At 47.1% G+C, this 26,907-nt stretch overlaps 1 protein-coding gene across 1 annotated transcript in view; it reads left to right on the top strand.

Annotated features, from left to right (window-relative positions):
- The first annotated feature begins 7,038 nt into the window (after positions 1-7,038).
- The window catches only part of DRGX (dorsal root ganglia homeobox), a 30,009-nt gene continuing 10,140 nt past the window's right edge, over positions 7,039-26,907 (top strand). Inside the window, exons 1-6 of the mRNA XM_011355403.1 lie at positions 7,039-7,115; positions 7,523-7,636; positions 11,798-11,895; positions 12,817-12,918; positions 15,849-16,027; positions 16,109-16,221. Of these exons, the coding sequence (XP_011353705.1) occupies positions 7,603-7,636; positions 11,798-11,895; positions 12,817-12,918; positions 15,849-16,027; positions 16,109-16,221 (526 nt within the window). The 5' untranslated portion in view covers positions 7,039-7,115; positions 7,523-7,602. The remainder of the gene's footprint in view (positions 7,116-7,522; positions 7,637-11,797; positions 11,896-12,816; positions 12,919-15,848; positions 16,028-16,108; positions 16,222-26,907) is intronic.

The following is a 26,907-nucleotide window of genomic DNA, read 5'->3' as shown; positions in this document are numbered from 1 at the left end:
GAGAGAGAGAGAGAGAGAGAGAGAGAGAGAGAGAGAGAGAGAGAAATAAGCTATTGATGGTGGCCAGGTCAGATACTAAAAGATAGGCATTGCCAATCCTTGTTTGTAGAAAAGAAAGGGCTACAGGGTCTAAGAAGAAGCCACATTTGACTCTAAGTCCAACCTGATTGAAAAATCCACTCCCTTCCCACTGTAGATGGAAGACTTTCATTGTGTTTACTAATTATTCGGTTAGCAAACTTATTTTATTTCTTCAATGGTCGTTTCAATTAAATCCTGCACATTTATTGAGCACTTGGCATGGGTACTCGACTGTGCATTTTGTTTCAGGAGAAACAAATCTTATTAAAGAAGGTGTAGTGAAGAGTGTTGAGCGTAAAGAAGGGAGATTTGGGTTCCAGTCCTGCTTCTGTGGTTTATTAGCTCTGCAAGGTGTCATCTCCCACTATTACTCTTAACATTCGGCAACTCTTGTTATTTCTTGTTATGGAAAACTGTTTCACACCAAAGAGCTGACCTTGAAAGTTATTTTTTCCTAGAAATTTATTGGTGAGATAATTTATATTTGGAAACTGAGGTCTTTCTTCTATTTTTGGCAGAATCCTATTTGAGATTTCCTCGGATTGATTTTGTTTTCTTATTAGCAATTCATTATTACATCTTTAATAATAGTCAGCTAGACTTACCAACTAATATTTATAAAATAATCTTTCTGCAAGTCAGTGATTCCAGTAAATCCATCAGAGTAGTCCTGGATGTTAGGATCCTAGAAACTGAATATTGTACAAGTACCTGTAGGATGTATCCCAGATGGAAGAGTGGTCTAGTCCCCCAATATTCTCACTGCAGCTAGAACTGGTAAGCAGGAGTCTGAAGGCTAATGCTGAGCCCTGAAAAGACCTCTGGACTCTGGTGTGAAGGCTAGAACACCAGAGACAGATGAGAGACTATGCCCATGAGCTTTGGGGAGAGAGGATGCTTCTCCATCTGTAGCTGCATGAGGGTATACGAGTATGGCAGCCCTTCCCAGAACTGGGAGTGGGCTGTATTCTGAAAGCTGCCCTTCCAGAAAGCTCTCTAAGGCAGTGGAGAGAAGGTCTACTTAGTCTAGTGCCTTCTGGCGTGGCACCATGTGGTGCCAGTTTCCCCTCTCCTTGCTACTTCTTCTTCTTTCCTAGCCAGAGTCTCTAGGGGCTGGGTCCTGAGGCCTAGAGCTCAGGTCTGTGTCTCTGTGCTTAGCACAGAGTAGGTGCTAGGTAAGTATTTGTTGAGGTGGACTGAACTAGACTCTGAAACTCCAGAGGCTGATTTAGTCTCTCTCAATACATCCCTTCCCCATCCTAACACTTGCAAAGAAGTCATTATCAGTCTAGAAGTTTGATAAACTCACACAGATTTATGTCAGGGGTAGGGAAGTCAGATACCTGCAAGAACTAGGTGAGTCATACAAATGTGAGAGGTGACCCGGAGGAAAGTGGTGTAGAATAGTGGGGTCTGAGACTAAATAGAATTGACATGCCCAGTCTATAGGTAATCAATCTGAACTTCCAAAACAGTTTCTGTTGGCCAAATGAAATACCAGTTAAAGGCCCTTGGTTTTCATTTTCTAGTTATAGGTATGTGCTGAGTAAGCTGGACAAACCAGGCAATGAAGCATAAAGAAGGGGGAAATGTAAGGAAACAAGCACGGCAGGCTGGCAATGGGCGAGAGGAGGAGCCACAGAGGAGCCCTCCAAGGGTGGCATTGCTTTGGCCCCAGGTGGGCTCGCCTTGGAGATAACCCAGAAGAGGCAGATGTCCTCTGTAAGTACCCAAGGCAGGTCCGGGCAGCGTGTTTCCAGGAGTGTGGCACCTAGCGGACCATGATAGTGGCAAGACAGTAATGACAATAATGAGAACAGTCATAGCTGGTGTTTATGGGCATTGTTTTCAGCACTGTCTTTTTTTTTTTTTAATAAACTTTATTTTTTTAGAGTAGTTTTCGGTGCACAGCAAAATTGAGCAGAAAGTATGCACATCCCCTTGGCCCCCATATGTGCTGCTTCCCCATTAACATCATCCCCCAGAGTGGTACATCTTTTATAATCAGTCAACCTACATTGACACATCACAAGCATCCAGAGCCCATGATTTACATTAGGGTTAATTCTTAGTGTTCATTCTAAGGGTTTTAACAGAAGTATAATGATAGGTCTCTAGCACTGTAGTATCATACAGAATAATTTCACTGCCCTAAACATCCTTTAGTACTGTTTTTAATCCTCCCATCAGCACTCGATGTAAGCATTTTATCCCCCTTCCCAGAGGAAGTCATGGAGGTCCTGAGAGACTAAGTAACCCACCTGCTCAAGCTTACCCAGCTCATGAAGACAGGAGACTACTTGAATGGAGCTAGATATACATAGACTCTGCAGAGGATGGGCCTGCCTCAGGTGCAATGCTTTCTTATTTTGTGAAGATAAGGCAGCCTTGAGCTGAGCTGTTTAATTCCCTGGGAACCACATGGGAATACACTCTGTCCTGTGGCCACTGCCGGTGAGGTAATATTGGAAGCTGGCTTGCATATAAGTAGCTGCTTTTACTTTTTACATGACAGTAAAACTAATGATAGAGAATTTCCTAGATAATAAAATGCATATCCATCCCTTGTCGTATATATACATTTTCTGTTCATTGTCGCCTGTTTATCTGGAATTTCAATTAGTTGCTATTTTTTTCCCACATAGTCTATCGTGTTTAGCTAACCCAAGCTTTCTTGGCAATTTCCAAAACTACAAAATGACAATAGATTTGCTAATAAGTAGAAAATGCAGTGTCCATACTGAACAGGCATATTCGGAACCTTCAGCCTTAGGAGAGATGTGTGGCCACTGGGGATTATACCACAGAGGCCTTTAAAAAATTTTAATAACAAAACAACATTAAAAATCACTTCTGAAACACATAATTAGGAATTTAGGTGTTTTTTTCCTTCCTGAAAATTGAAATATTTTATCTGCTGCACTCCATTGTTATGATTTTAGACCATGTATACTGAAATTGTTTCTGCTAAAGAAAGTTTTAAAGGAAGGTTGGGAAAATCTCTTCTGAGTACAACTCAGATATCAAGTCCAACATACATTCATGCATTTGGGCTCAAAAGATGTTGACAGCGGTGCCTCTAAATATTTCTCCAGTTTTCCTAAAACAGAGCTAATGGTAAGAAATGAATACTATATGTGGTGTTTGAGACATTAACCTGGAGCCTCAAATCCCTACATTTTCTAAGGATTTAAGATTCTTTTTAGAAATCAATGTAAAATAATTCATAATTCAACTGAAAGACAATTTAGAGCTTACAGGTATAGATGCTCCGACTTCCAGAATTTTATTGCTGCTCTCAGTGTTTTTGAGACGACAGTTTTCCCTTCGTGGAAGAAGCTTAAAATTAGAAAAATCAAACACCCATTAGAGAAAGCAGATTTACTCTCCGGTTAATTGATATAGGGATGTACAACTCTCATCATCCAAGTGGGAGCCCAGTACATACCCTGCAGACATTTTTAGGGGCTAGAGCATGGGTCAGTAGCAGTCGACTTTGCCTATCCGAAGCTGTCGGCTTTTAAGAGCTGAGGCTTGAATTTTCAGTGGTAGGGATGTACTGCTCTGGGGAAGCCACCTCTGTAACATCTGCACATAAATCTTAGGGTGTGTATGTTACTCTCCTTCTGCTTTATTTTTTAAAAAGTGAACAACCTTGAAAGTTGAACTCTACACTCTACACTCTGTTCTCTGTGTTCTGCAGGACAGGAGGTAAAGAAGCATGCCTGTTTAGTAACCAGAAAATGATTCTTATAGGGAATAGAGACTGCGGCTGCTGTGTATTAAATATCAAGAGGAGGACCAAACACAGAGTTGTCTCCTTCCAGAGGATGGAAGCAACCCAGGAGGGGGTGAGAAGAGCCAGGAGTGTGAGAATCTGTTGAAATACGACCATGGTTTTAACATGAAGCATTTCCATCCTAATAGAAGCCCCCTCTAATGTCTTCTGCAGCTTTGATTTTGGAACACGTCACATTCCTCATTAAAGCAATCACTGTTAAAACATAAAGCAACACAGGATTTATTTCTTCATTAAACTGATGATCCGTATATGAAGCCAATTAACATTATGAGTCTGGTGAACATCAAGTGTAAAGAGGTTAGAGAAAATTAAAAGCAGTCACCTTGGTCTTTAGATAAAGAAAGTACACTTTTAGGTTGTAAATCATCAGAGTGTCCAAGCGGGACAGATCAGTGAATTTGGTTAATTGAAAAATACATTTTACCGCACAAGAATTAAGAAAAAAATAACCTTTTCGTTACTAACGCCCTTTTTAGCAGGGAGGAGGACGGTAGCAAATTCATATTAGTCACCTTATCCCTGGCCCCGGGTTGTCCGAGATGATCTGAGGGAAAAAGGGGGATTGGCGTCATTAAAGTTTGCTGTAGCCTTTCGTTTCTAAGATTGCTTGGTTGGTTGTTTATTCGCTGTTTTGCTAACAGGAACGAGCCCGGCTTCGCGGATCGGGGAGAGGGCACATCAGTCTAGGCGAGGCCGAGGGTCCTGAACTGGCTCCAAGCCGCGCGCCGAGGTGCGTGTTTTCCGAGAGTCGGGCTGGTTGTCCAGCCAGGGAAGCAGCCAGGCTCGCGTCGGGACGCTGAGAGGGCCAAGACCAGGCGGCGATAGGCTGCGGGACGCTTCCCGGCTAGAGACGCGGAGCAGGAGCCGCGCGCTGTACTGCGGAGTCGAGATTTCGGTCTCTGCTGCGAGCGCTGAGCGCGCGTCCCAAGTAACTTTCGCAGGTTTGGACCACAGAGATTATCAGTCGGTCCCCCAACGCCCGGGATCCGGAAGGGCGGGTTCCACCGCGACACAGCGCGGGGATCCAGGAGAACCCTTGGGACCCGCCTTTTTCCACTCCGCTGCCGGAGAGGAACCAGTGCCCTGTCTAGGGTTCTGACTCGGCGGGAGGAGCGGAGAGAGCGCTGCCTGCAGACCCAGGACAAGCCTGTCTAGCTCCGAGACAGCTCTTGTTGCCTCGGTTGATGTCGGGATGGGGAGCTGAGACTGGGGCTTGGACTTCGATGGTTTCTGCGGCCAACGAAGCACCGGGAGCCTGGTAGCAAGGGTCCCCGCACAGATTCTCTGGTGCGCCTGGAACATCTTGGCCCAACCTGCCCGGATGCCTTCCTAACCTCGCTTCACAGGCACCAGGCGCAGGGCGCGCTGGCAGGAGCCTGAGGGGGCTTTTGGCAGACCCAGGCGAGCAAGGGGAGCCTCAGGCTCTTGGAAAGGGCCCCAAAGAGCAGGAGTCCTTTGAAGGAAACGGAGAAAGAGAACGCGCGCTGAGCCTCCTGTCAGGGGCTGAGAGAGGGTGGGCTTTCGGGGCTCCAGCCCTCTCTGGGTGAAGTGGAAAGGGCGCTCTCAGATTTTCCGCTGGCCCCGCCTGCTACCGCACCAGACTTCCGACCTGCAGGTGCGCTACCTCCCGGGCCTGCCGCCTGGACTCGCGGAGTCGGTAGCCCGGGCTGAGCTGGCGCCGTAGGAACTCTCCTCTCTCAATCGAGTCCGAGTTTCCAGCGGTTTCTTCCGTGTGGCTGGGCCGACTTCGCGCGCTAGGGCGGGCTGTGCCCAGGAGGGGCCACTGAGGTTCACCAGGCTACGACTTGCTTCCGAAGGAGCCGAGTTGCGCCTTTCTCCAGGTGGTTTTCGGAGATGTGTCCACCGGCGGACCAGGGCCCCGGCACTCTGCCCTACAGCTCGACACGACTCGCTGGGGCTGATGTCCACATGTGGGTCCGCCAGGCTTTTTGTTTCCAACGCTGTGTCTTTAAGGTCAAGGCCTATGCAAGGCAGTGCAGGGCCCTGACCTACTGCCTCGCCATGGCTCCTGAACGCAGCATTAGAATGTTTATAAAATATTCAATTTAAGCAGTCTGTCCAAGAAGCCATCGTCCCGAAATAAAATCAGCAGTCTAGACAGAACACAGACACCAGAACTTATCAACAGTTGTCTGACTTGCATCTTCTGATGCATCTTGAGTGGGTCATAATACCAACTTTATTTTCAGTGGTGCATAAATTAATTACACGCATTTAATAACCAAAATATCATTATATTCCCCCTTTAATATCATAAAGGCTTTCCGCCAGGGAAGCACTTAATAGTGCAGGGGGCCGTAACGGGCTATTATCCTGGTGTAATGCTATTACAGAACCAATTATGCACCATTAGACTTGCTTTTTTTGCAGTTTATGTGATTTGATCCAATCCTGCGCCCCTGACTTGAAAATTTCAGCCCGGTACTTTAGAGTTTAATTTTCACCCAGGCAGAGGGAAGGGCGGTCTCTCTCTGCTGAGTGTCTGCCTCGGATGCATTTTAAAAGTAATTGCGAAGGGTCCCACCGCATATCATTTGCATCGAGAAACAAACATAAATTCAGGGACCCCTTGCTGAGAACAAAATCAAACTTTCCTTTTGTACGGTCGCTTGGAAAGGGAAGCCGTGTGCAAAGAGTCCCCCCAAAACCCATCCGGCGGCGAAAATTAGCAGCGCTTTGTCAGTTCGCTGCCCGGGAGCCGCCAGGCCTCTGACAAGGGCGCGCCCAAATCTAAGCTCTTCAGGAGAAAGTAGGTTTGCGTCGGGGGACGCGGGTAGGGGTGGGGTGAAGTGTTCAGAAAATAATGCCTTTTTTGGGTGGGTGGGGGTCATCGTTGTTACCAGCCTCTTTTAAAAGAAATGGGGGAAAACATTCCTAATGTTTGCTGGAAAATGACAGATTTTTTTTTTTTTTTTTTTTTTTTTTACACCACGTGGGCCATTTGTAAGGCCCAATAGACCTATCCAAGTTACTCGCTGTAGACAGCGCTGGAAATAATCAGATTAAGGCCAATTATGCGTGAGATTATAAAGGCGAGTGCTGAGCGGCGGCGCGCGCTGTAGACAGACAGCAAGACATCTGGCCACTTCCCGAGTCACTTTCCTGGTCCTGCGGGCGCCAGCCGCGCCGAGCCCCGCCCGCCTCCAGCCGAGCCCGGCGTGCGGACCGGAGGCAGTCACGCTCTGGCCTTCTTCGCCCGCCGCCCGCCGAGGTACGCGCGGCTCCCGACCCGCTCACCGAGCCCCGCGCGCCGGGCCTGGGCGGATCGGTTGCCTTCCTGGCCGGGACTGCTGTTCGCACAGATGGCTTGGCACGTTCGCGGGACCGGGCTGCGGTGGCCTGGGTGCAGCGCTTGCGCCGGGAGCACCTAAGAGCCGGGAACTGAACGGGTTTGGTATGGGGGCCGGGGTGGGAGCACAGTTGTTCTGGAGGTAGACCCGAAATGAAGGGCCGTCCCTCGGGGATCTGGCTTGAGACGGCGCTGCAACCTTCGCACCAGTCCCCACAGTGGGCGAAGGCGTTAGGAGGGGTTTTCCCGGAGGAGAGCGCGGGGTAAGCTCCAGGCCGGGCTGGGGCGCAGACTGAGGGAGACTTAGACTATCGCTCTTTGCTTTGCAGCCAGGCCGGAGCGAGGCGCGCCTGTCGGTTCCGCGGTCACTCTCTGGGTCCCGGCAGTCCAGAAGATCCGGCCGTCGGCGATGTTTTATTTCCACTGTCCACCACAGCTGGAGGGTGAGTAAGCGCCGCTTCCGGGCGCTCCGAAAGGCCTGCGTTGGCCAGAAAAGGCTCAAGCGGCAGTGGGGCTGGCGGGTGGTTGGGTCTCCACCTGCCAGGGGTGCAGCCGACCGACGGTGGGTCGAGGCGCCCTGTCCCCCTCCCCATACTCTGCTCCAGCCTACCGCCCAGTCGCCACCTGCCTCCTACCATCTCTCGCTGCCTGAGCTGAACAGCCCCGGGCTATGCGAGCCGCAGGGACCAGCCGGGTCCTCCCAGCACAGATGCTGGTGTCACGCCTCTAATCGGGGCTACCCCGCCCAGGGGGCCGCATCAATCTTTCACGGTGTTTTGCAAACATCCTGAAAAGCCAAGGTGGACTAGGGAGTTGGCCTGCATTGTCCTGGGCCCGACCATGAACCAGAACGACCCATTGCTGGCTGCTGTCACTCCGGCACAAGGCAATACTGCTCTGGGGCCTCAACGTCTGTTCCAGGCCACTGTGGCCCTTCGGAGCCAGGTGGCCTTGCCCACCACCTCCCTGAGTGCCCTGGCCTGGCTCCTCCTCTGTGACTCACTGAGTTTCTGACCTCAAATGCCAACCACTCCCCAATCCCGTGGGCAGCCCCTTGGCCAAGTTTTGGGTCTTTGAGGGTCTCCAGGCCTTAGAAGAAATTCCGCCTCAGGATCCCCAGTGGGATCTCTGCATGGGACTGTTAGGTGGAGGTAGGCTGATGAGAAGGGAACAGCTTGGATCTCTGGTGCCCCCAGGGTGGGGAGGGGAGTAGAAATTTCAAGAAGGGGGCCCTCTGAACAGGGGGAATTAGTATGCATCAGGCAAAAGGAAAGCCAAACACTTTGGCCCTTAACAGAACCTTCCTCAGAGCAATAGTCTCAGCTATGGGACATTAGAACTTATAACTGTGAAAGCAATACCAGTACTTGGCTTTGGCAATCTACTCCTTTGATTTACTTGTGGGGTGGAAGAATTTTGAAGGCCAAGAAATCCAGGGAAACATGGGTCAGGACAAGGTGGTGAGACACTGAGGGACCTAAGATATCTGAGGATGCTTGTTCACCTTGCCCCGGGTTACCTTGAGCAGTAGCCGAGCCTCAGCTGGCCAACAGCACAAGGATTTCAGAAGTTTGTTTTTGTTTTTCCTATGGAAGCTTTTAAGAGGTCAGTGGCATTTTCTAAAGGCAGCTAATGAGAACCAGTGTTTAAGCATTACCAGCTTGGTCAACATTCCTAAGGAGAGGCCAGACACTTGCCTGCATTTCACCTCCTTTTACCTCCAAGGACCCAGGCAGAAAGGCTTTATACAAAGCTCTAAGAGGTCCATCCCTTGACACTGTATCTCAGGCCTGGATGGAGACTCTCTGAATGTGCGGTGGACACATCGCTACACTTCTGAACTTTGAGTTTGGACTGATTGACAACCAGTGGCCCACCCTTCTGGTCAAAGTGGTATAGGCCTAGGTTTGGGGCATTTAGCAGGTGGTGCGCTGCCTGGATAACTTATGGGGAAAGCTCTGTCTGCAGGGCAGATCACAGAAGCCACTTAGGGAGAGTCCTAGCCCAGCCTGCCATGGCCCCAACACAGAGCTGCTTGCTGCTATCAGCTCAGTTCTGTGGGCTCACCTTTTATCCCACACCTCAGGAACATCTCACCTCACAGCTGATTCTGACTGCTATGATCACAAAAATAGAAGATGGGTCTTTAAGAAACTTTTTTCTTAATCTCTTTGCAGATGTGTTTCTAAGCCATTTTGCAGAAAGAGGTGTTTATTCTAGCTTAATGATGCTGGAGAAGAGGTGATCTGCTGCATGCAGATGGAAAGGCTGCGAACAGACCTTTGGATATTAGCTTTTTAATTTTAATTTTTTTTATTAATGTAAAGAGGCATAAAGGAGAAAGCACAGCATGGCTCTTAATCTCACTTCTCAGATAATTTTGCTGATATTAAATTTAAAAATACTACATATACCTGCTTAGGAAATCAAAGCAAAACAAACCTATCCATTGAAAAGTAAAATCCTCCATCTCTTTTTCTATTAAACCCTATTCTTGGTTTCTTGTGATCCCTTCAAGAAAAATATGTTTTTACCCTCATTTATGTATTTTTTTCTGTGTATGTTTTATGATGCCTTATTTGTGCTGAGGTCATACTGCCATGTCATTCAGAACTTTCCTTTTTTCACTTCATAATATATATTTTAAGGGTTTTCCCATGTTGATGTATACAGATCTAGTGATTTCTTTAAATTGCTGTGTAGTATTCCATCGGATGTGCAGAAAGTGTCTACCACTGGGGACTTTGGCTGTTTCCAGATTCTTTTTTAAATTACCGTGTTGCTGAGAACATTCTTTTCTCTTTACTTTGTCACAATTTAAAAGTATATTCATAGATCAAATGCCCATATGTGCACTTAAATTTTTTATGAAAATTGTCAGACTACCCTCTAATAAGTCTGCAGCTACAAATGATGAATGGTGTGCACTGGGTATCATGCTGACATTTATTTATTTATTTATTTATTTATTTATTTATTTATTTATTTAATTTGCCAAGATGGTGGAAATAGTAGTTCATTGTTCTGTTTTGTTTAATTATCGACAAGCTTTAACATTTTCATAACATTATTGACTACTGTACTTATTTTTAAGTAAAAAGCCTTCTTTCATATTTTCCTCTTTTCTATTAGGTTGTCAACCTTTGCACTTATTAATTTGATGAAGCATCAGTCTTTTTTTAGGATTCAATTTGATATGCAGCATTTCACTTAGAGCTCTTATGTGTACACAAAGTGAACTAATTTGGGACCAGCCTGAAGCTGATTGTGATTGGAGAGTCTTAGAGATTGCATTCCATCCTTACCAGTGAGTGCTTTGTTTCAAAAGGAAACAGTTTGGTTTCCCACAAAATAATGGAAATAAGACTGCTTTGAGGCTGCTCTTTTAAGTTTCCAGTGAGCTAGAGAGAAATTTTTATACCTAGGGTTTTGAAGAATGCAATTTGGATTGGAAGACAGAGGGAGAAGGCTTCAGCAGAGAGTCAGGGTATTGTGGCAAAGGATGCGGCACTGGAGAATAATAAGTAGGAGGAACTCCCTTTAGTAGATAGAATTTTTAAAAGCCTAAAGGATCTTGCTTCTTTGGGGTCGAAGTCCTTCTGAGGGACATTGCCTGGGCATGTGGCTTGCCAGCTCCTAATGCTGAATATGCAGTGATTCTGAGACCAAAGCCCATGGCAAATATGACCATCACTGGCTAATGGGAACTTGCTCATTTGTTTTCCTAAGAAACCATTGTGGACTGTCAAGTAAATGGTGCATATTTGGAAAATGATCTGAATCCATATTTGGGGCCAAACTGTTCTGGCTTTATAGGAGCTTTGGAGGCTGCTGGGAGGACAGTGGAAAGAACACCTTTCTTTTCAGGGAAGCACATGCAGTGCCTTTATGAGCCTGGCCAGAGGCGGGGGTTGTCCTTTGACAGCGGCCCTGTGTAAGTCTGCTTGGAATTTAGGACAGCAGTTATTGGTGCAGATATCTTGTTAATTGACATCTATACAACAGATCCACTATGGTGCTGATGAGCTGTGACCAACGGTAATTAATATTCATTTATAAACTTCTTACTTCCTCCTGTCCTGAAGTTCTAGGAGAAAAGTGCTGTGAAAAGCTTTTGATGTTTTGTTTCCTCCCCAACTCCTACCTTTTAACCCTTGTTTATAGAAACACCTGCAAGTTGACTAATAGGCGAGCAAAAGGAAGACATAGTGGCTTCCATTGAGACAGGAGATGAAGTAAAGACATATTGGACAGAGGTGCACCTGGGAGCTGGAGGGCAGATGAAGGCTCTACCTCAAGCCAATGACCTTTTCTGCCTGAGTCCAGAATTTCGCAAGAAGCGAATTTGGCTGTCTTGGGGAGTAAGGTCACCACTCATCCTATGAAATAGGCACAGCTGAGCGTAAAGTCATAGGTTATTGGGAGAGAGAGCACAGCGAGTGGAAAAGAGGGGGTTTAATAAGAGGAGCAGGGAAAGATGCTTTGGGACTGACTGGGCTCTGTCTGGAGGAGATGGGTTGGTATCTCCAAATGAGTGTGCGTGGCCAGGGGATGGTGTGGACTGGGGATCCTCTGCTCAGGCTGATTCTATTTGCTTCCAGCAGGCACCGCACCCTTTGGCAACCACTCTACAGGAGATTTTGACGATGGGTTTCTGCGCAGGAAACAGCGCCGGAACCGGACGACATTCACTCTTCAGCAGGTAATGAGGGTGTTCCCCTTCTGAGAAGTTGCTGCTTCATGCCTCCAAAAACATCAAGGTTTGAGCTGCTCTTCTTTGTCTTTTCAAATAAAGCAAACTGATTATGTTAACCAGATCTTTATTTTCTTGAACAATTTATGTGTCAAGGAATCTGTTCTAGGAGAGGGCAAAAGACTTTGACCTTATGATCCTGGATACTAAGTGAAGAGGTGATAATGATTGCCCCCATTTGACTAAGATTGATAGTTTGGGGAACATTTCCACATCAGCAATATCATTTGAATCTTGAAATAATCCTTTGGGGAAGGCAAGTAGAACATATTTATCCCCGGTAGGTATGAAAAGACTGAGACCCAAGAAGCTGATTGATTTGTAGAAGGTATTGTTGTCTATAAATGGGAGGGCTACAACTGGAACCCTGATATTGTGTTTCCTGGACCTGGGCCCCTTCTCTTAGATCTGTTCAACTTCTGGAGCAAACTGGAGCAGTCAGGAAGGTGACCCAAACACCCCTAGGCAGTTTCTGTGGGACTGACACAGGGAGAGAGTCTGCAAATTGTTTCTTTTCTCCTACACCCTATGGTGAATACTGTGTAGATTGCTCTAATTCATAAGGCCACCCTTAGATTTTGATTCCTATGAAAATATTTAAATGTAAATGCATGTAAATATTTGCACTTCTCTTCATACTTCTACTTCTTGGGGGAGCATTGAGGTTGTTAGCAAGTCTTAGCTCCTAAGTTATCAGTGGTTGAAATTTTAATTCTGTGGGATCTTTTTGAAGAGCTCTATTCTCCTTCTTCTCCCCTATTTGATCTGTGAAATGACTTCCTCACCACTCGTAGCAAATTTGAAATATGCATCTGCTTCCTCCCATCTAGCCACAACCTCTCACCAGTAAATATGTCTTCCTTTTACCAGCTGGAAGCTCTTGAGGCAGTTTTTGCCCAGACGCACTACCCCGATGTCTTCACTAGAGAAGAGCTGGCCATGAAAATAAACCTCACGGAAGCCAGAGTGCAGGTGAGCCTTCTGTTCAATTATTTAACTCCCTAATATTAAAACTGGCAAACTTTTTTTTTTGACATCATGACTGCAGAGTGCACATTTGGCCAAAGAAAGCAAATGAAGACTATCTGTCATTTTCATGATGCACTTTAATAACATCAACATAATGTGGAATATTAGATTAGGTTGATTAATCGGTCATTCATAATTAACTAGTGATAATGTTCTACACTAATTTGTCCGCGTCTCTAAGGTACTAAATTACATCAATGCACATCCATTTCCTTGCTTTGGAGAAAAAAAAAAAAAGAGCTGAGATGCTATTCTCAAAGCAGCTCTGACCACTCTGGGGTAAGGCCGGTCAATTGCAGAGAACTGTGTTTTCAGATGGGAACAGGGTAGGATCTGCTTTCCAGAAATTGCATCATGTCCAACTTTTCCCCGGCACGTGGACACTTTTAGTGAAGTAGATCCGAAGAATATGTGCAATTTAAAAATCTTTAAACGGCAGCAGCAAGAGGGCTGCCTCAGAGGTGAGCATGGGTTGTGGTGACTGTCTCTAAGCAGGATTTCTTTTTAGAAGCTACACAGTGATTATGTTTAAGTGCACAAACCCATCGAGCCCAGCAGATGATGTGCCTGAGCGCGGGAGGAACAGATTCCCAGTACCGCCTCTCCAGGCGAGCTATTCTTTGAGCACAATTATATATTCATTTTATTTATGGGGTTTCCTCCATGCTGTTTCTGTTCTTTTTTATGTAGGGGCTTGGGGTTAAGACTATGCAAAGATCTAATTGTAGGAAATATAATAGTTTGCTTTCAGTTCCCCTGGGTCATGTTAGTATCTCTTAAAAACCAATGGCTGAAGAGAGATAATGGAATTCTGAGCAGTAAATTGGGGGTTGTAAACAAATTATTTCCCCTATAATCAGATTATGTGATCCTGATTATTAAATCTGAACATGAATCATTGGTCATATGCGGGCAAATTAAACTGATTATTATTTGGAAATGAAAATCTCCTTTGGCCAGGATGCCGTCTCTCCTTTCTTTTTTTAATGCCAGCTTGCCAATAGCTGCCTAAAGACTGAACTGCAAATTGAGATAAATGACACAATTATTGAGCATTCAGAAGTGGAAGATCATAACTTCTCCCTGAAAGGTGCAAGGGTGAGATAGGGGTGGTGACAATTAAAGCCGAGAATTGTTGTTGAGGCTGTTGTTGGCTATTATGCAAACAGACAATGGCTGTGAAGCATTTGTTTAGTGAGCCTCCATGTGGGAACATGGGCTTAGGTGGCGGGAAGGGAGATGTGTTTACATTTACACTGCTTGCTCATTCAAATATGATTAATGTTCTATAAAGCAGGGTCTTAATCGAAGCTGATGTTGTCAAACAATAACTAAATAGGGAAATAAACGACTCCATCATGCTCTTTCCTCAGAAGCAGGCGAACTGTCAGTGCAAAGTCATTAAAATATGATAATGAAAAATAGCTCAATTAAATGTTGTTATAGCTGTGACCTTCATTCAATTAAGACGCAAGAAAGTGTCTGCATTTTGCTTTGCATTTAACTGCCCTAAATTTAGAATAGAGTAAAAATCATTATTCAATGCTTGCTGATATGTGCAATTAAAAGCCAACTTGATTAAAAAAGAGAGAAAGAAACCCGGATAAAGGAGAATGAAAATTCAGAGGCGGGGAGGGCTGGCAGAGTGCTCAGCTTCTGGACCCAGGCACTCTTTTGGGCCAGTCTGCTGGCAGGAAGAGGAGAGGATGTCCTGGGAAAAGGAGGGAGGTCTAGCTAAGCATGTTTTTAAAGCCAGGCATTGTGTCCTAGGAGAGGGAGGAAGACGTTTTGCCGGATGGAGTGAAGAGCAGCAGGATTTCACTGACTTTTGGGAATACGTTGGGTCCTGGCTGCCTGGCTGCCATGCAAATGCAGTCTTGGTTTCCAAGGCTTAAAGAATTCTACATCAGCCTCTAAGAAGGCACTTAGAGCAGGTGAATTATAAGCCACCTCCTAGGTAGGATGGCAGAGATGATAACACTAGCTAATGTTAACTGAATGATGGATTACTATGCACGGGACACCATGCTCAGTGTTTTTTGTGCATCTCTGTGGTAAATCTTCCTAACGTGCTGGGGGTGGCCACTCTTATTACCCCCTAAACAGTTTGGAATAGGGCCCAAGCCAAACTGGGTTTCAAATTGCAAATCCACCACTTACCACCTGAATGACCTTGGGCAAGTTAATTGACCTCTCTGTGCTTAGCTTTCTCTTCTATAACGTGGAGATAGTAGGACTGTGTACCTCTTAGGGTTGCAGTAGACGCTAAACCAGATTCACTGGAATCCAGAATTCTAAACCAGGACTGACTCCAGAGTCAGTGTTTCTAATGGATACACCGGGCTACTGGTCAAGAACCTGTCATGATGTGTAAGAGATGATTGCAGGGTTAAGTCATAGGGCTAAAGCACACTCAGGTACTCAGGCCAAACCTGCTGGAAGAGCAAGTATTTTTGATGAGGAAACCCCAGGTAATGTTTTATAAACTGCTTGATAATGAAACCTTACCACCCCCACTTAGAAAATACATTTTACATCAAATAAATGTACCCACATAAATTGAGAATTTCCACAAAATAACACTTTACCTTTACTGCTCACTTGGATACTTCCTATGATTTAACTCTCATTTAAAAATGCGTGTCATGCCTTCTACACTGACCTTCTGACCCATCTGTGGGTCCGCAGCTGCAGTTTAGAGAGCACTGCTTTGGCTGATATCTTGACAAGGGGAAGCTGTGGCTCTGTGTGTCTGCTGCAAGGCAAGTTGTGAGAGCGTGGCCCAGGGTCCAGGCATTTGGGCTTGGGTTCTGGTTCCCTCCTTGTGTCTGATTTTCTGACTCTGTTGGGTGTGTTTTCCATTGGGGACTCAGGTTTGGTTTCAGAACAGAAGGGCCAAGTGGAGGAAAACAGAGAGAGGAGCTTCTGACCAGGAGCCAGGAGCCAAGGAGCCTATGGCAGAGGTGACACCACCGCCTGTGAGAAACGTCAATTCCCCACCCCCTGGGGACCAGGCCCGGAACAAGAAGGAGGCCCTGGAGGCCCAACAGAGGTGAGGTTGGCTGGACCCCTGGGCCTGAAGGGCCAGCGGGCACACAAGGCTGGGAACTCATGTGATTTTCTTTCTCTCTAGCCTGGGGCGAACTGTGGCTCCCACAGGACCTTTCTTTCCCTCCTGCTTGCCGGGAACCCTCCTGAATACTGCCACATATGCCCAGGCCCTGTCACATGTTGCCTCCCTAAAAGGTGAGTTTGGCTCTACTGGCTGGGGTTTGCTGGACTGGATTCTGGATATTATCTGACTGTCCTGCATTCTGAGGCCCATCCTTGCACCTGGACAAGTGCAGCTCCTTTTCTCCTTTTGTCAATAATAGCCAGGTTACGAACAGCATCTATTTCCACACATTCCATCTTATTTGATTTCAACATGTCCTGAGAACTTAGGTGAATGTCAAGTATCACTATATCTGGTGGGGGCTTGTCTGAGAGGTGGTCATTTCAAAAGTGACTGCTCCGTGTTTGCAGATTGCTGCCTGGCATGAGTAACAGTTTTAGGAGCTAACCTGAAGGTGATGAGTAAAGCCTGTGAGGAGCAATTGTCCCTGTATAGGAGGCCCCTCTCTACATATGCAGATTGCTGACCTGCCAGCCTGGGGAACTCCTGATGTCAGAGGTCAGAAGTGTTAGGATTTGTGGTTTTCCAAGACTTGCTCTCTTCTCAGTGGCTATTGTTATCTAAAGGATGGAAATTAGTAGGGATGTTTAGTAGAGAAAGGAACTCTTGTGGGCTATTCCTTGGGGATTTCTGAGAAACCACGTTGGATGAATGGGCCCATCCTGTCTCTCTCAATTCCTGGCTCCAAACCTACTCCTCCTGTGATGCTGCCCAGGAGCAGGGCTAGGCCTCAGAGAGGGTCTGGAGGAACCAAACCTGAGTATCCGATGGGACTGGGGCCTTGCCTGTCATATGGGGTCTGGGAGGTGGGGGTGCAGGTGCAGCTGTAGGCTTTTCCTTGATAATAAATGGTGGGAGAGGCCCCCTCCAGGGTGTCCTGCTTATTCTGTATTAAAGTCTGGGGGGATGAATGAGAGCATGGTGAAGCCTCTCTGGGGAGTCTCCTGGAGGGAAAAAAAAAGGTGTTCCAGGTATAAAGAATAGCACATGCAAAGAGTGCCGGGAGTAAGGAGGAGAATCAGGCTTGTCTGGAGAATGGTTGGTATGTTGGGTGCTCATGGGAGAATGTCCAGAGGCAGGTGGAGGTGCCTGGCAGGGGCTAAAGCTTGAAGGTCCCAAATGCCACGCTCCTGGATTTGGATTTTCCACTGTAGGTGGTGGATCCTCAAAGCCCAGAGCCACTTCTGGGTGGTCCAGGTAGATGGGCAAAACCCTGTGCTCAGATGGCTGGTATGGGTGGATGAGGCTTAACACCATCCAGCTCTGAGTCCTTCATAGTTCTAGTGCTTCCTCCAGCGGCAGGGTTTCTGTGCTCCAGAGGCCACGAAGAGCCCCTCACAGAGCATACTTGGAACATATCCATAAGACACAATATACTGATAGGGTACTACAGAGGTGAGGTCAGCCAACTAGAAGGGGCTTCTGGAAGGAAATTATCAGTGAGACTTGGGTATTAGCCAAGGAGCTGGTCTGGGCAGAGGAGCAGTCCTGTGTCTATCTGTCGAATCTTCTCTGCTTTGATGAGTACCAGCTCAGTTCCTGAGGGGAGCCATCTTTTTGTAAGAGTCCTCCACTTGCCCCACTCCAGCCTCATGAATTGGAGGCAATTCCCACATCTCTTTGCTGTGACAGCCTATGGGCATCTCTGGCTAGCCAAGCTGAGGTGGCTGAAGGAGGGCCGAGAGGGCTACACTGCTGGGCAAGGAGGGCAAGACAATGTCTGCAACTGGGAGGCTGCGACAGAGCAGGACCTTGTGTCTCCCACACCCTGACCCCAGGAGAGAGGCAGGGGTTGATAAATCTGTCAGCCCTCCTCTCTTCCTCATTCCTACTCCCCTTGGCCCTTCCCTAAGCCTTCCTGGCTGGCTTCAACCCCAGGGGGCCGGGGCCTGCACTGTGCCTGCCTCTCTGGAAACATACTTTCCTTTCATACTGCCCTTGCCGTGGTGGTTGGGGGATGGGGGACTTGGAGTGTGCAGGAACTTGCAGAGGTGACAGAAATCACAGTGTGCTCACCAAACTGGGATGCATATTTGTGCATTGTATTGATACTGATTGGACAGCCTGATATCCCTGTGAGAAGTCTTTCTTGACTGTAGTCAGGGAGACGAGGCTTGCTGGGGCAGGTGACACACTCAGATGTTTCCAGAGCCAGGCAGGAAATGAGTGCAGTGAGCATGTAGGCATTGTCTTTGCTTTCCCAAATACAAATGAGCTCTTACTTTTCATGAAACATGCAGCTCTCTTGGTCTATTTGTCATTTTCCCACTTTTGAGAGAGGCAAGGGGAAAAGCCACACTGCTCTACTGTCAGAAACAGTTATTCAAAGAGCATGCTAAGGGTCGCCTTCAGATTTGTGCTGGGCAGAGGTGGGAATGAAGATGGGCTGGGGAATTTTTATCACTCAAGAGTCAACTGTTGCTCAAGCCAGCTGACCGTGGCCACGGGAGAATGTGGACACACCATTATCAGAACTACTGAATTTTCAGGAGAATCTGAAAATCTGGCTTTTTATTAGAAATAGTCCCATGTTTTAAAGGTTGTCTCCAAGTCTTTGGGGCCAAACTGGTACATCTTTGGTCAGACCAGCCTGTTGTTTTGTGAGGGGGGGCTTTTCTTCTGCTCACTCCCATCTCTGCTTTCAGTGTTCTTCTCCCTGCATACACAGTTCCTCCTCCGGCCTTCCCCCCTTCAAAGCTCTCCTCCCGTGGCTCATCCTGACCCTTTAGCACTGTAGCCCATTCCCAGCTGGCCTCTGAGCAGCTGGCTTTTTAGTCTCTGGTAAGCTAAGTCATGGTAGAAAAAGAGAGAAATGAGTGGTTATTGCTCTGCCAGGTGGTCTCATGTTGTAGACCCACTTCCTTCTCACAGTAAAGATTATAAGGAAGGGCTCTACAGTTACATGGCTAGGCAGTGGAGCTGGGGTCATTCTGAGATAATGCTGGGATTGGTTGGGACTATCTCTGCATTCTAAAAGTTCCTGACTCCATGTGGTGGCACTTCTGGAAGGGAAGAACTCTGAGCTGGAAGTCTCTGGGGCTGCCTCGGAATCTGCTGATCAGCACAGCCCTGCTTCAGTTCAGGTGGGCCTGGCAGTCCCTGGAGATGTGCTTGGGGAACCTGGGGTGAGAAGTGTGAACCTACAAGTCAAGTTCTAAATACCCCTGGGTTCAATGCTTGATGGTTTTGTGGAACATTGTCAAATGATTTAGGGCCAAGGTGGCTTTCTGGCACTTGTAGCCCACATCTTCTCACTCTCCTAGGTCTCCCCAAGCTACACAAATTAAGTACATAACCCGATTTGGGCCCAAGAGAGGAGCAACCCAAATTTTCTAGGGCCTGGCTCAGTGCCGAGGACCTCTGGGCTGTAACCTGGCCTCCTTTACCTTAACTGCACCCCCAGAGGTGGCTGGGCAGCCAGATACTGTCAGAGCTGGAGGCCGAACCAAGCTTTCCTTCTCTTGGGCCTGAGATCTGCTTCTTGGGGGCTGTTGGACAACTAGGGCACTGCCTCAGCTAGCTCAGAGGAGCTTCATGAAGATGGTGCTGAAGCCACCCTTTTGGGCTTCTGAGCCCATCCTTCTTTTTACAATGAGAAACTGAGGCTCAGGGAGAGGAGGTCACTGGTTCACACATCACTTATTCAGCTAGGTCTCCCCTTTGTGGTCTAGGCTGTTCTCTGCAGGATCTTGATGTGCCCTTTCCTCCCAGTACCATTTATTCATTCATCCCTCGGGATGAGCATTGCTAGTAGGGGCCTTGGATCCCCACCCTGCCTCTCCCAGCAAGTGAGGAAAGCCATGAGTCCACAGCTATGAGATTCTCCCAGGACTACCAGAGACAGGGCATATGAGCTAAGTGCCACAGCCAGGCCAGAGATCCCACTCCATTCCTTAGGCCTGCAGGAACTTGCAAATGACCCAGAAGAAATAAAAGTGATCTTCAGCTTCTAGACCCAAACCAGTGCTCGTGTCTCCTTCCTCAGGCTTCGTGGTCTTAGCAGGACCACATAGCCTTGGACTGAAGACAGCAAGTGTTCTGGGTAGGCTGCAGAAGTTCTGGCCTTACCCAGACCTCATACTAGGAGCTGCTTCCCCGAGACTGCAAACCTGCGTCTCCAGCCCAGGGCCTGAGGAACCAAGTCCAGGCTGCTGTGCTGCATCAGCACCTGGCCAGAGTGTGAGAACAATGCAAGGCTCTCAATCCCAGGGCATGATTATTTCTCCCAGGCATATGGAGCACCCCAACTAGTGGTTGCAGAACTCAGTGCCTTGGGATGCATTATGTATAGTTACAAGTCGAAGGACTCTGCATTGAGGTCCTGGTTCTAGGCATTGTTGTGATAGATGTGAAGTACTTGCCTGGGAAATACTGAGAGAGTCCCCAGGAGTGTTTGTGAAGTAGCTTGGGGGTCACTGAGGTACAGTTTGCTGCGTTCTTTTAAGTAGTGATCCCTGAAGCTCTTAGTTCCTTTCACGTAGTTTTATGGGTATTCACTTGCCTGAAAATCTTTTTGCTTTGAATGTGCTCTGAAAATGAGAATACTTCTGCAATACTGGCTATCAGCTCCTGACCAGGCGGTGCTTGGGGGAGGAAAAGGGCAGTCAGGGATGGGTCGGGGGTGCTGTTTATCACTGGACTCCAGAGCACAGAGAGGCTTTCGTGGTAATGCCAAGCTCTGCCTCTCACGTGAGTGGGGTGGACAGGCTGGGCCCTGGCAGTTCTGTGACTATAGCCCAGAACATGCCAGTGGATCTGGACTTTGCTTTTTAATCTTTAAATCATGGGGGCAAGTGGCCAGGAAAATGTGAATGGGGGCAGGCCACTTCTCTGAGCCTTAGCATACAGAGAGAAGTCAGAAGCAAGAAACTCTGGATTATGGTTATATTAGGAAATTAGAGAGACTAATTTTGATTCCTTGAAGATATCTGTTGCGAACAGGGGCCTGGGGCTTGGAAGCAGGTGGAGAGCTGGGAAAACCAAGTTCAGGCTGGAAATTACCCTGTTTTTGGACAATCCACATAGCTAAGAACTGCCAGAGCACACACCATAGCTCAACTTGGTGGTTCTGCCTCAGCCTCGGTCGTGAGGGCAGAGACCTTCTGGAGTTTTGCCCTTGACCACAGTACAGTCATCTTGTCCTGGGGGGTTGTGCTCTGCTGCCAGGTCCTCCAGCTTAATCAGACATCTGAGATGCATCGCTGAGGCTGCTCATTCAGTATTCTCAGTGTTGGGGGCATGCCGGGACGCATGTGCATGGGGGGAAGTGTCTGGATAGGTCAGTGGGGTTGCTCAGGCAACAGAGAAGGATAGGAAGTAGAGGTGGTACCCTTAATGGACAGGAGGTCATGGCCCTTCCGAGGCGGCTGGTTAAGCAGAATGTCCACACATAGAGGTGTGGCAGACTAGCCTCTGGGCTCTGCTGGGCAGCCCCTGGACAGGCATCAGGCTGCCCCCATCAGGAAGTAGGGCAGCTGGCTACCTTAGGCCAGGAATCTGCTCACTGGGGACAGAGCCAGCTAATTGAAAATCAGGCACTTGTGGGGTTTTCCTTCTTTAATTATCCTTTAATTATCAAGCAGCCAGCTAGCACAGTGGCTTCAAGCAAGGACTCTGGGTGGTCTGCCTGTGTGAATCCTCATTCTTCATTTTCTAGCCTTGTAAGTTTTGAGTAAAGTGCTGGAACGCTCTACTTCTGCTTTCTCTTCTATCAAATGGAGATCTGATCATCATAGGACTGGATTCATAGGACTAAATGAGGAGCACATGAGTGAGAGCATCTGAGACCCTTAGGACAGTGTGTGGCACATGAGAGATACTCAGTAAATACTACCGTTTATATTAACCAGGTTCCTCCATTCTCATTTTCAAGTCACTGGGTCCCACTCATCTTTAAAAGACTCGCCAGAATGTCTGCTTCTTTCAAACTTCTCCCATTTCTCTGAACTTATTTGCTGCTGACATTCACCTTTTCTTATAGCCCCCATTGCTCCAATTTTTAGCAGTAATGGGGGTTCCTTCTTGTTTCTGGTAGGATTTCCTGGTCAGGCACCTGTTCCCTCCCCCTGCAGCTTCACAGGCTGCAATGTGCTTTACACTCTGGGATGGTCAGGGAGGACCCATCCCAGCCAGGCATGTAGTTACTGTGTTTCATTATTGGGTGTGCCTGGAAACTCTCAAATAAAAAGGCAGCAGGACCCTACCCCATGCAGGGAGGGTTTGCATAACAATAATGGGTGTCCAGAGAAAAAGCCTTAGCAACACAAAGAATTTTCCTGCATTGTCTTAATGGCCAGCCTTGTGTTCGCAATTCATTAATGCAAAGGAGGTTATTAACGGCCAAGGGAGGTGCTTAGGGTTTGTTCAGGGGAAGTGCTGGCCACAGGACAGGCAGTGCGCCTGGGGGCTGGAGAGCCACATTCAGCGGAGGCTCGCTCTCTGGTGCACTTAGACCAGCTGCCTCTAACCTGTGATTCAAAGAGCTGGGTGTGGGGTGAAAGCTAATTACAGCTGCCAGGGAGAGTTTTCATAGCTCAGTCTACGATCAGGGCCAGAGTCACAGCTCCTCTCCGGATCTGGTGGAGGCATCACGGCTTACTTTTCCCAAACAGAGGGAATAGAAGGAAGGGTGAGCCATCCTTCTGGGCAAGGCCGGCATGTGGGGCCACTCAGTCCCTGGTGTGGCTCCCTGGAGTCAGGCCTGAGGTAAAAGAACAGCAGTAGAGCAAAGGAATAAGATCCCACCCCTTCTTATCCTGCACCCTCCGTCCCTTGTCCCCCTCCAGGGGAAGGAGGTGGTCCCAGGTGAGGCCCTGGCTGGCAGGAGCCCAGAGGCAGACCAGCTGTACTTGAAGTCTTGGCTGCACCTGCACTTCTGTGGCTGTGCTTGGTCAATCCAGGTCTTGGATGCTGTGAGGGCTGAGGGAGATGCCGTATGAGGCACCTCCCTTGGTGCTGGCACACAGTGGGTGCTCAGTGGATGTTAACAATTGGAGTAGCAGTCTTGGGCCTGCATCGAGCATGTGAGGACAAGGGGAGGCAAGGGTCAGGACGTCCAGTGCTGGGAAGCAGTTTGGCCATGTTCCTGAGAACAAGGCACCTTAGTTAGCCAAGATCCTGTCCTTCCTCCTTCATGTTGGCCTTGACCCTTGGGCTTCCAGGCCAGGGTATGGTATCCAGCTTCTGAGACTGAAAGGGCTTTATTGGCCAATGAATATTTACCCACCAGGGCTAAACAGCCAGAGACAGCCTCTTCTTCCTCTGAGCTCTCTGAAAGCATCCACCCTCCCATTCCTTTTTAATCACTTTTACCTTTTTTTGTGATTTTTTTTAAAAAACACAAATTTTAAGAAGAAAAACTTGTTTTGTGAAATGTAATAATCATTAGAAAAATTTCAAAGAACACAGATCTAGAGCTTAATGAACAATTTTAAGCACCTGTGTAATCACCCTCTGGAATTTTGCCTGTACCCCCCAAATCCCTGAATCCCTGTGCCCCTTTCTACTCTCCCTAAATAAAACCCTTTGCTGACTTTTATGGCAATATAGTTTTGCCGACTTCCTAAGCTGGCTTTCTGAAACACTATTGTTTAGTTTTAACTTTTTTGAACTTTATGTGTATAGAATTGTAATTGAAATTATACAGTATGTATTTTTCATGTCTGGAATCTAGCTCAGCATTATGTTTGTGAGATTTATCTATATAATTAGGTTTAGTTATAGATTCTTTATGATATTCTATGTACAAGATCAGATTATCTGCAAATAAAGACAGTTTATCTCTCCTTTTTCAGTTCTTATGCTTTACATTTCTTCTTGTCCAATTGTGCTGGCCAGAACTTTTAGTACAGTATTGAATGGAGTGGTGGTAACAGATATCTTTGTTTTATTCTATTTTTAAATAACAATTTTATCGAGATATAATTCACTTAACATACAGTTCATTCATTAAAGTGTATGACTCAATGGTTTTTAGTATATCTAACGAGTTATACAGCAATCACTACTATCAACTCAGACATTTTCATCACCCTGCACCTGTTAGCAGCCACTCCTCATTTTTCCCAACTCCTCTGCTCCAGGAAACCACCAAACTTTCTGTCCCTATAGATTGTGGACATTTTGCTATTGCTATTGTGGAAATTTCATATGAATGCAATCATAAGATATGTGATCTTTGTCTAATTCTTGATCTCATGGGAAAACTCGGGGTTTCACAATTGTCTCTGTTGTCTTTTAAAATTTTCTAGATACTCAGTATCAACTAAAGATATTTTCTTCTTGCCTTAGTTTTCTAAGAGTTTTATTCTTCTCATTATTTTAAAAAAAATCATTAATATGAATGGATGTTGAAGTTCATCAAATACTCTTTCTCCTGCTGTTGAGATGATCACACGATTTTTCTTTCTTAATATATTAGTATAATAAATTACATTGATTGATTTTTTAATGTTAAACCAACTGTGCATTCCTGGAATAAACCCAAATTAGATGTGACAAGTTATATATTTTATAGATAGCTAAATTCGGTTTGCTAATATTTTGTTTAGGGTTTTTGCATCTATTATCATAAGGAGATTGGCTTGTGATTTTCTTTTCTTAAAATCTCTATTCCAGGTTTCAATATTATTTTACTTTCCTCCAAAACTTAGTATAATAAAAGCAGCAGCAGACCTGCATACCTGTTTTATTATCTCTCCTGATCTGAGGACTAGCTCAGCTCAGCCGGGCAGTTCTGCTGCTCCTTTGCCTGGGGAGTTGCAGTCAGATGGCAGCTGGGGCTGGTACATATAAGATAGAATCCCTTCTGGGTCTGGTGCCTTGGCAGGGATGCTGGGAGGCTGGGAGCTCTTCCCATCATAGGAAGCCTGTGGGATGGTGGTTGGGCCCCACGACTGTAAGAGCAGAAGATGCCAGACCTTCTTAAGGCTTATACTCAGAACAGGCATAGGGTTGCTTCTGTTGCATTCTATTAATTAAAGCTGCTCACAGAGTCAGCCCAGACTCAAGTGGAAGGGACTGCACATGGGTGTGAATACTGGGAGGTTGGTTCATTGAAGGCCCTCTTTGGAGACTGGCACAGGTATCAAGGATATTCTGGCTTCATGACATGAATTTGGGTGCTTATGTTTGAACATACCTTATTTCTCAATCCTGGCTATAAGTACTGTAGGAGTACTGGCCATATCTGACTCACCTCCAGATCCTCCCAAGTCTCTCACCTCTGCCTCTGACACAGAATCTGGTACAGAGTAAAAGGTAGTGGAGTTTGAGGAAAGAAAGAAAAAAGTCATGCTGCCCTGGGCCTGGGAGATAGTTCTCACTTAGGAGACTCTAATCTATGACCCTGGCCCTATACCACTGGCCACCTGATGGACCCCAGAAGCTACTGGGCCCTGTTGTTCTTCATTCAATAGTCACTGAGAAACCCACTTTGCCAGACTCTGAACCGGGGACTGAGCATCTGGTGATGAATTGGACACATCCTTACCATAAGGAGGTGGTAGGCTGGGGGTGGTCTTATGAAGAGAAAGATAGGACAACAAATAATTCCATCACATGTGACACAGTCATCTACTCTTGCAGAGGCCAACGAGGATATGCATGCTGTGGGGGAAGCCCTGAGGAGGGAGGCATGGTGAAGGCTTTCCAGAGGATATGCTTCAGTTGGGCTTGAGTTGAGTTGAGAAGGAAGTGTAGGAAATGTACAGTGGGAGATGGCACTCCAGGCAGAGAGCACAACACTAGCAAAGGCACTGAGGCTGGCAGGGCTGGTCTGTTGAGAAAAAAGCAAAGCGTGAGGTTAGATGGAGCTGTGGTCCTGAGAGAGGATGGCATGGCCTTGAGATGAGCCCAGGCTCTTCAGTCAGACCAGCCATGCCCATAACTGCTTCTCTCTCATTATAGGGTCAACTCATGGCAGATCCTAATCTCCTTATCTGTGAAATAAGGATCATGATAGTCATTTCCAATAGTGGTGGTAGGGTGTGTAACTGTGCCTGGAACATCCAAGTGTCTAGTAGGTGCTGGCAATTGTCAAGATGATGAGGCCTAGGGATCACTAGGGATCTGATTAGGTTTGGGTTAACAAGGTTTGAGTTCACAAGGAAAGCCCCCTCCATGCCTAGCTGATGTCAGGAAGACAAGGGTGGAGACTAAAGAGCTGTAAGGAATCTCCTTGATGAGTATGTTATTACTGCTTCTCCAAGATTCAGTGGGAGAAACTGAAGCCCAGAGAGGGGAATAGGACTGCCCAAGGTCACACAGTACATCTGTCAGAAGTAGGACAAGTCAGGGACCTAGGTGTCCTGACCTCCAGCCCCCATACCCGGTATCGATTCGGTTTCTTTCACAGGCCCCTGCTGTCATCCTCTGGCTTTAAAAACTGCAACTCGCTTTCCAGAAGCCATTTCCTATGGGTGCTGATGGGTTTACCCTTCCTGCTAATCAATGGGGCCCTGGAGTGCAGGGAGCTGAGCAGAAGGTTTCTGGCTTGTGCCCAGAGTCAGTGAGAGAAACAGCCTGCCTGTCCAGGGTTCTGGCTGCTGCTGGAAAGAGGGAGGGCAGTGCTAATTGGCATTGGACTGCCTAGGACGCGTGCCCCTGCTGTTCCTCTGGCTGTGCCAGGGTCACTAGATCTGGGTGCTGTCATTATTTGTTTGCCCCTTCAGAGACACGCAAGCCGAAACAGGAGCTGGGCACTGGCCCTGAGAATGTATCCTGGTTGGTGAGCCCATTCCCGTCAAGGAGCGTTTGCT

This window comes from Pteropus vampyrus, unplaced genomic scaffold (genome assembly GCF_000151845.1).
Source record: "Pteropus vampyrus isolate Shadow unplaced genomic scaffold, Pvam_2.0 Scaffold20, whole genome shotgun sequence".
NCBI classification, from domain to species: domain Eukaryota; kingdom Metazoa; phylum Chordata; class Mammalia; order Chiroptera; family Pteropodidae; genus Pteropus; species Pteropus vampyrus.
The sequence above is the reverse complement of the archived record's forward strand: the minus strand, read 5'-3'. Positions and strand labels throughout refer to the sequence as shown.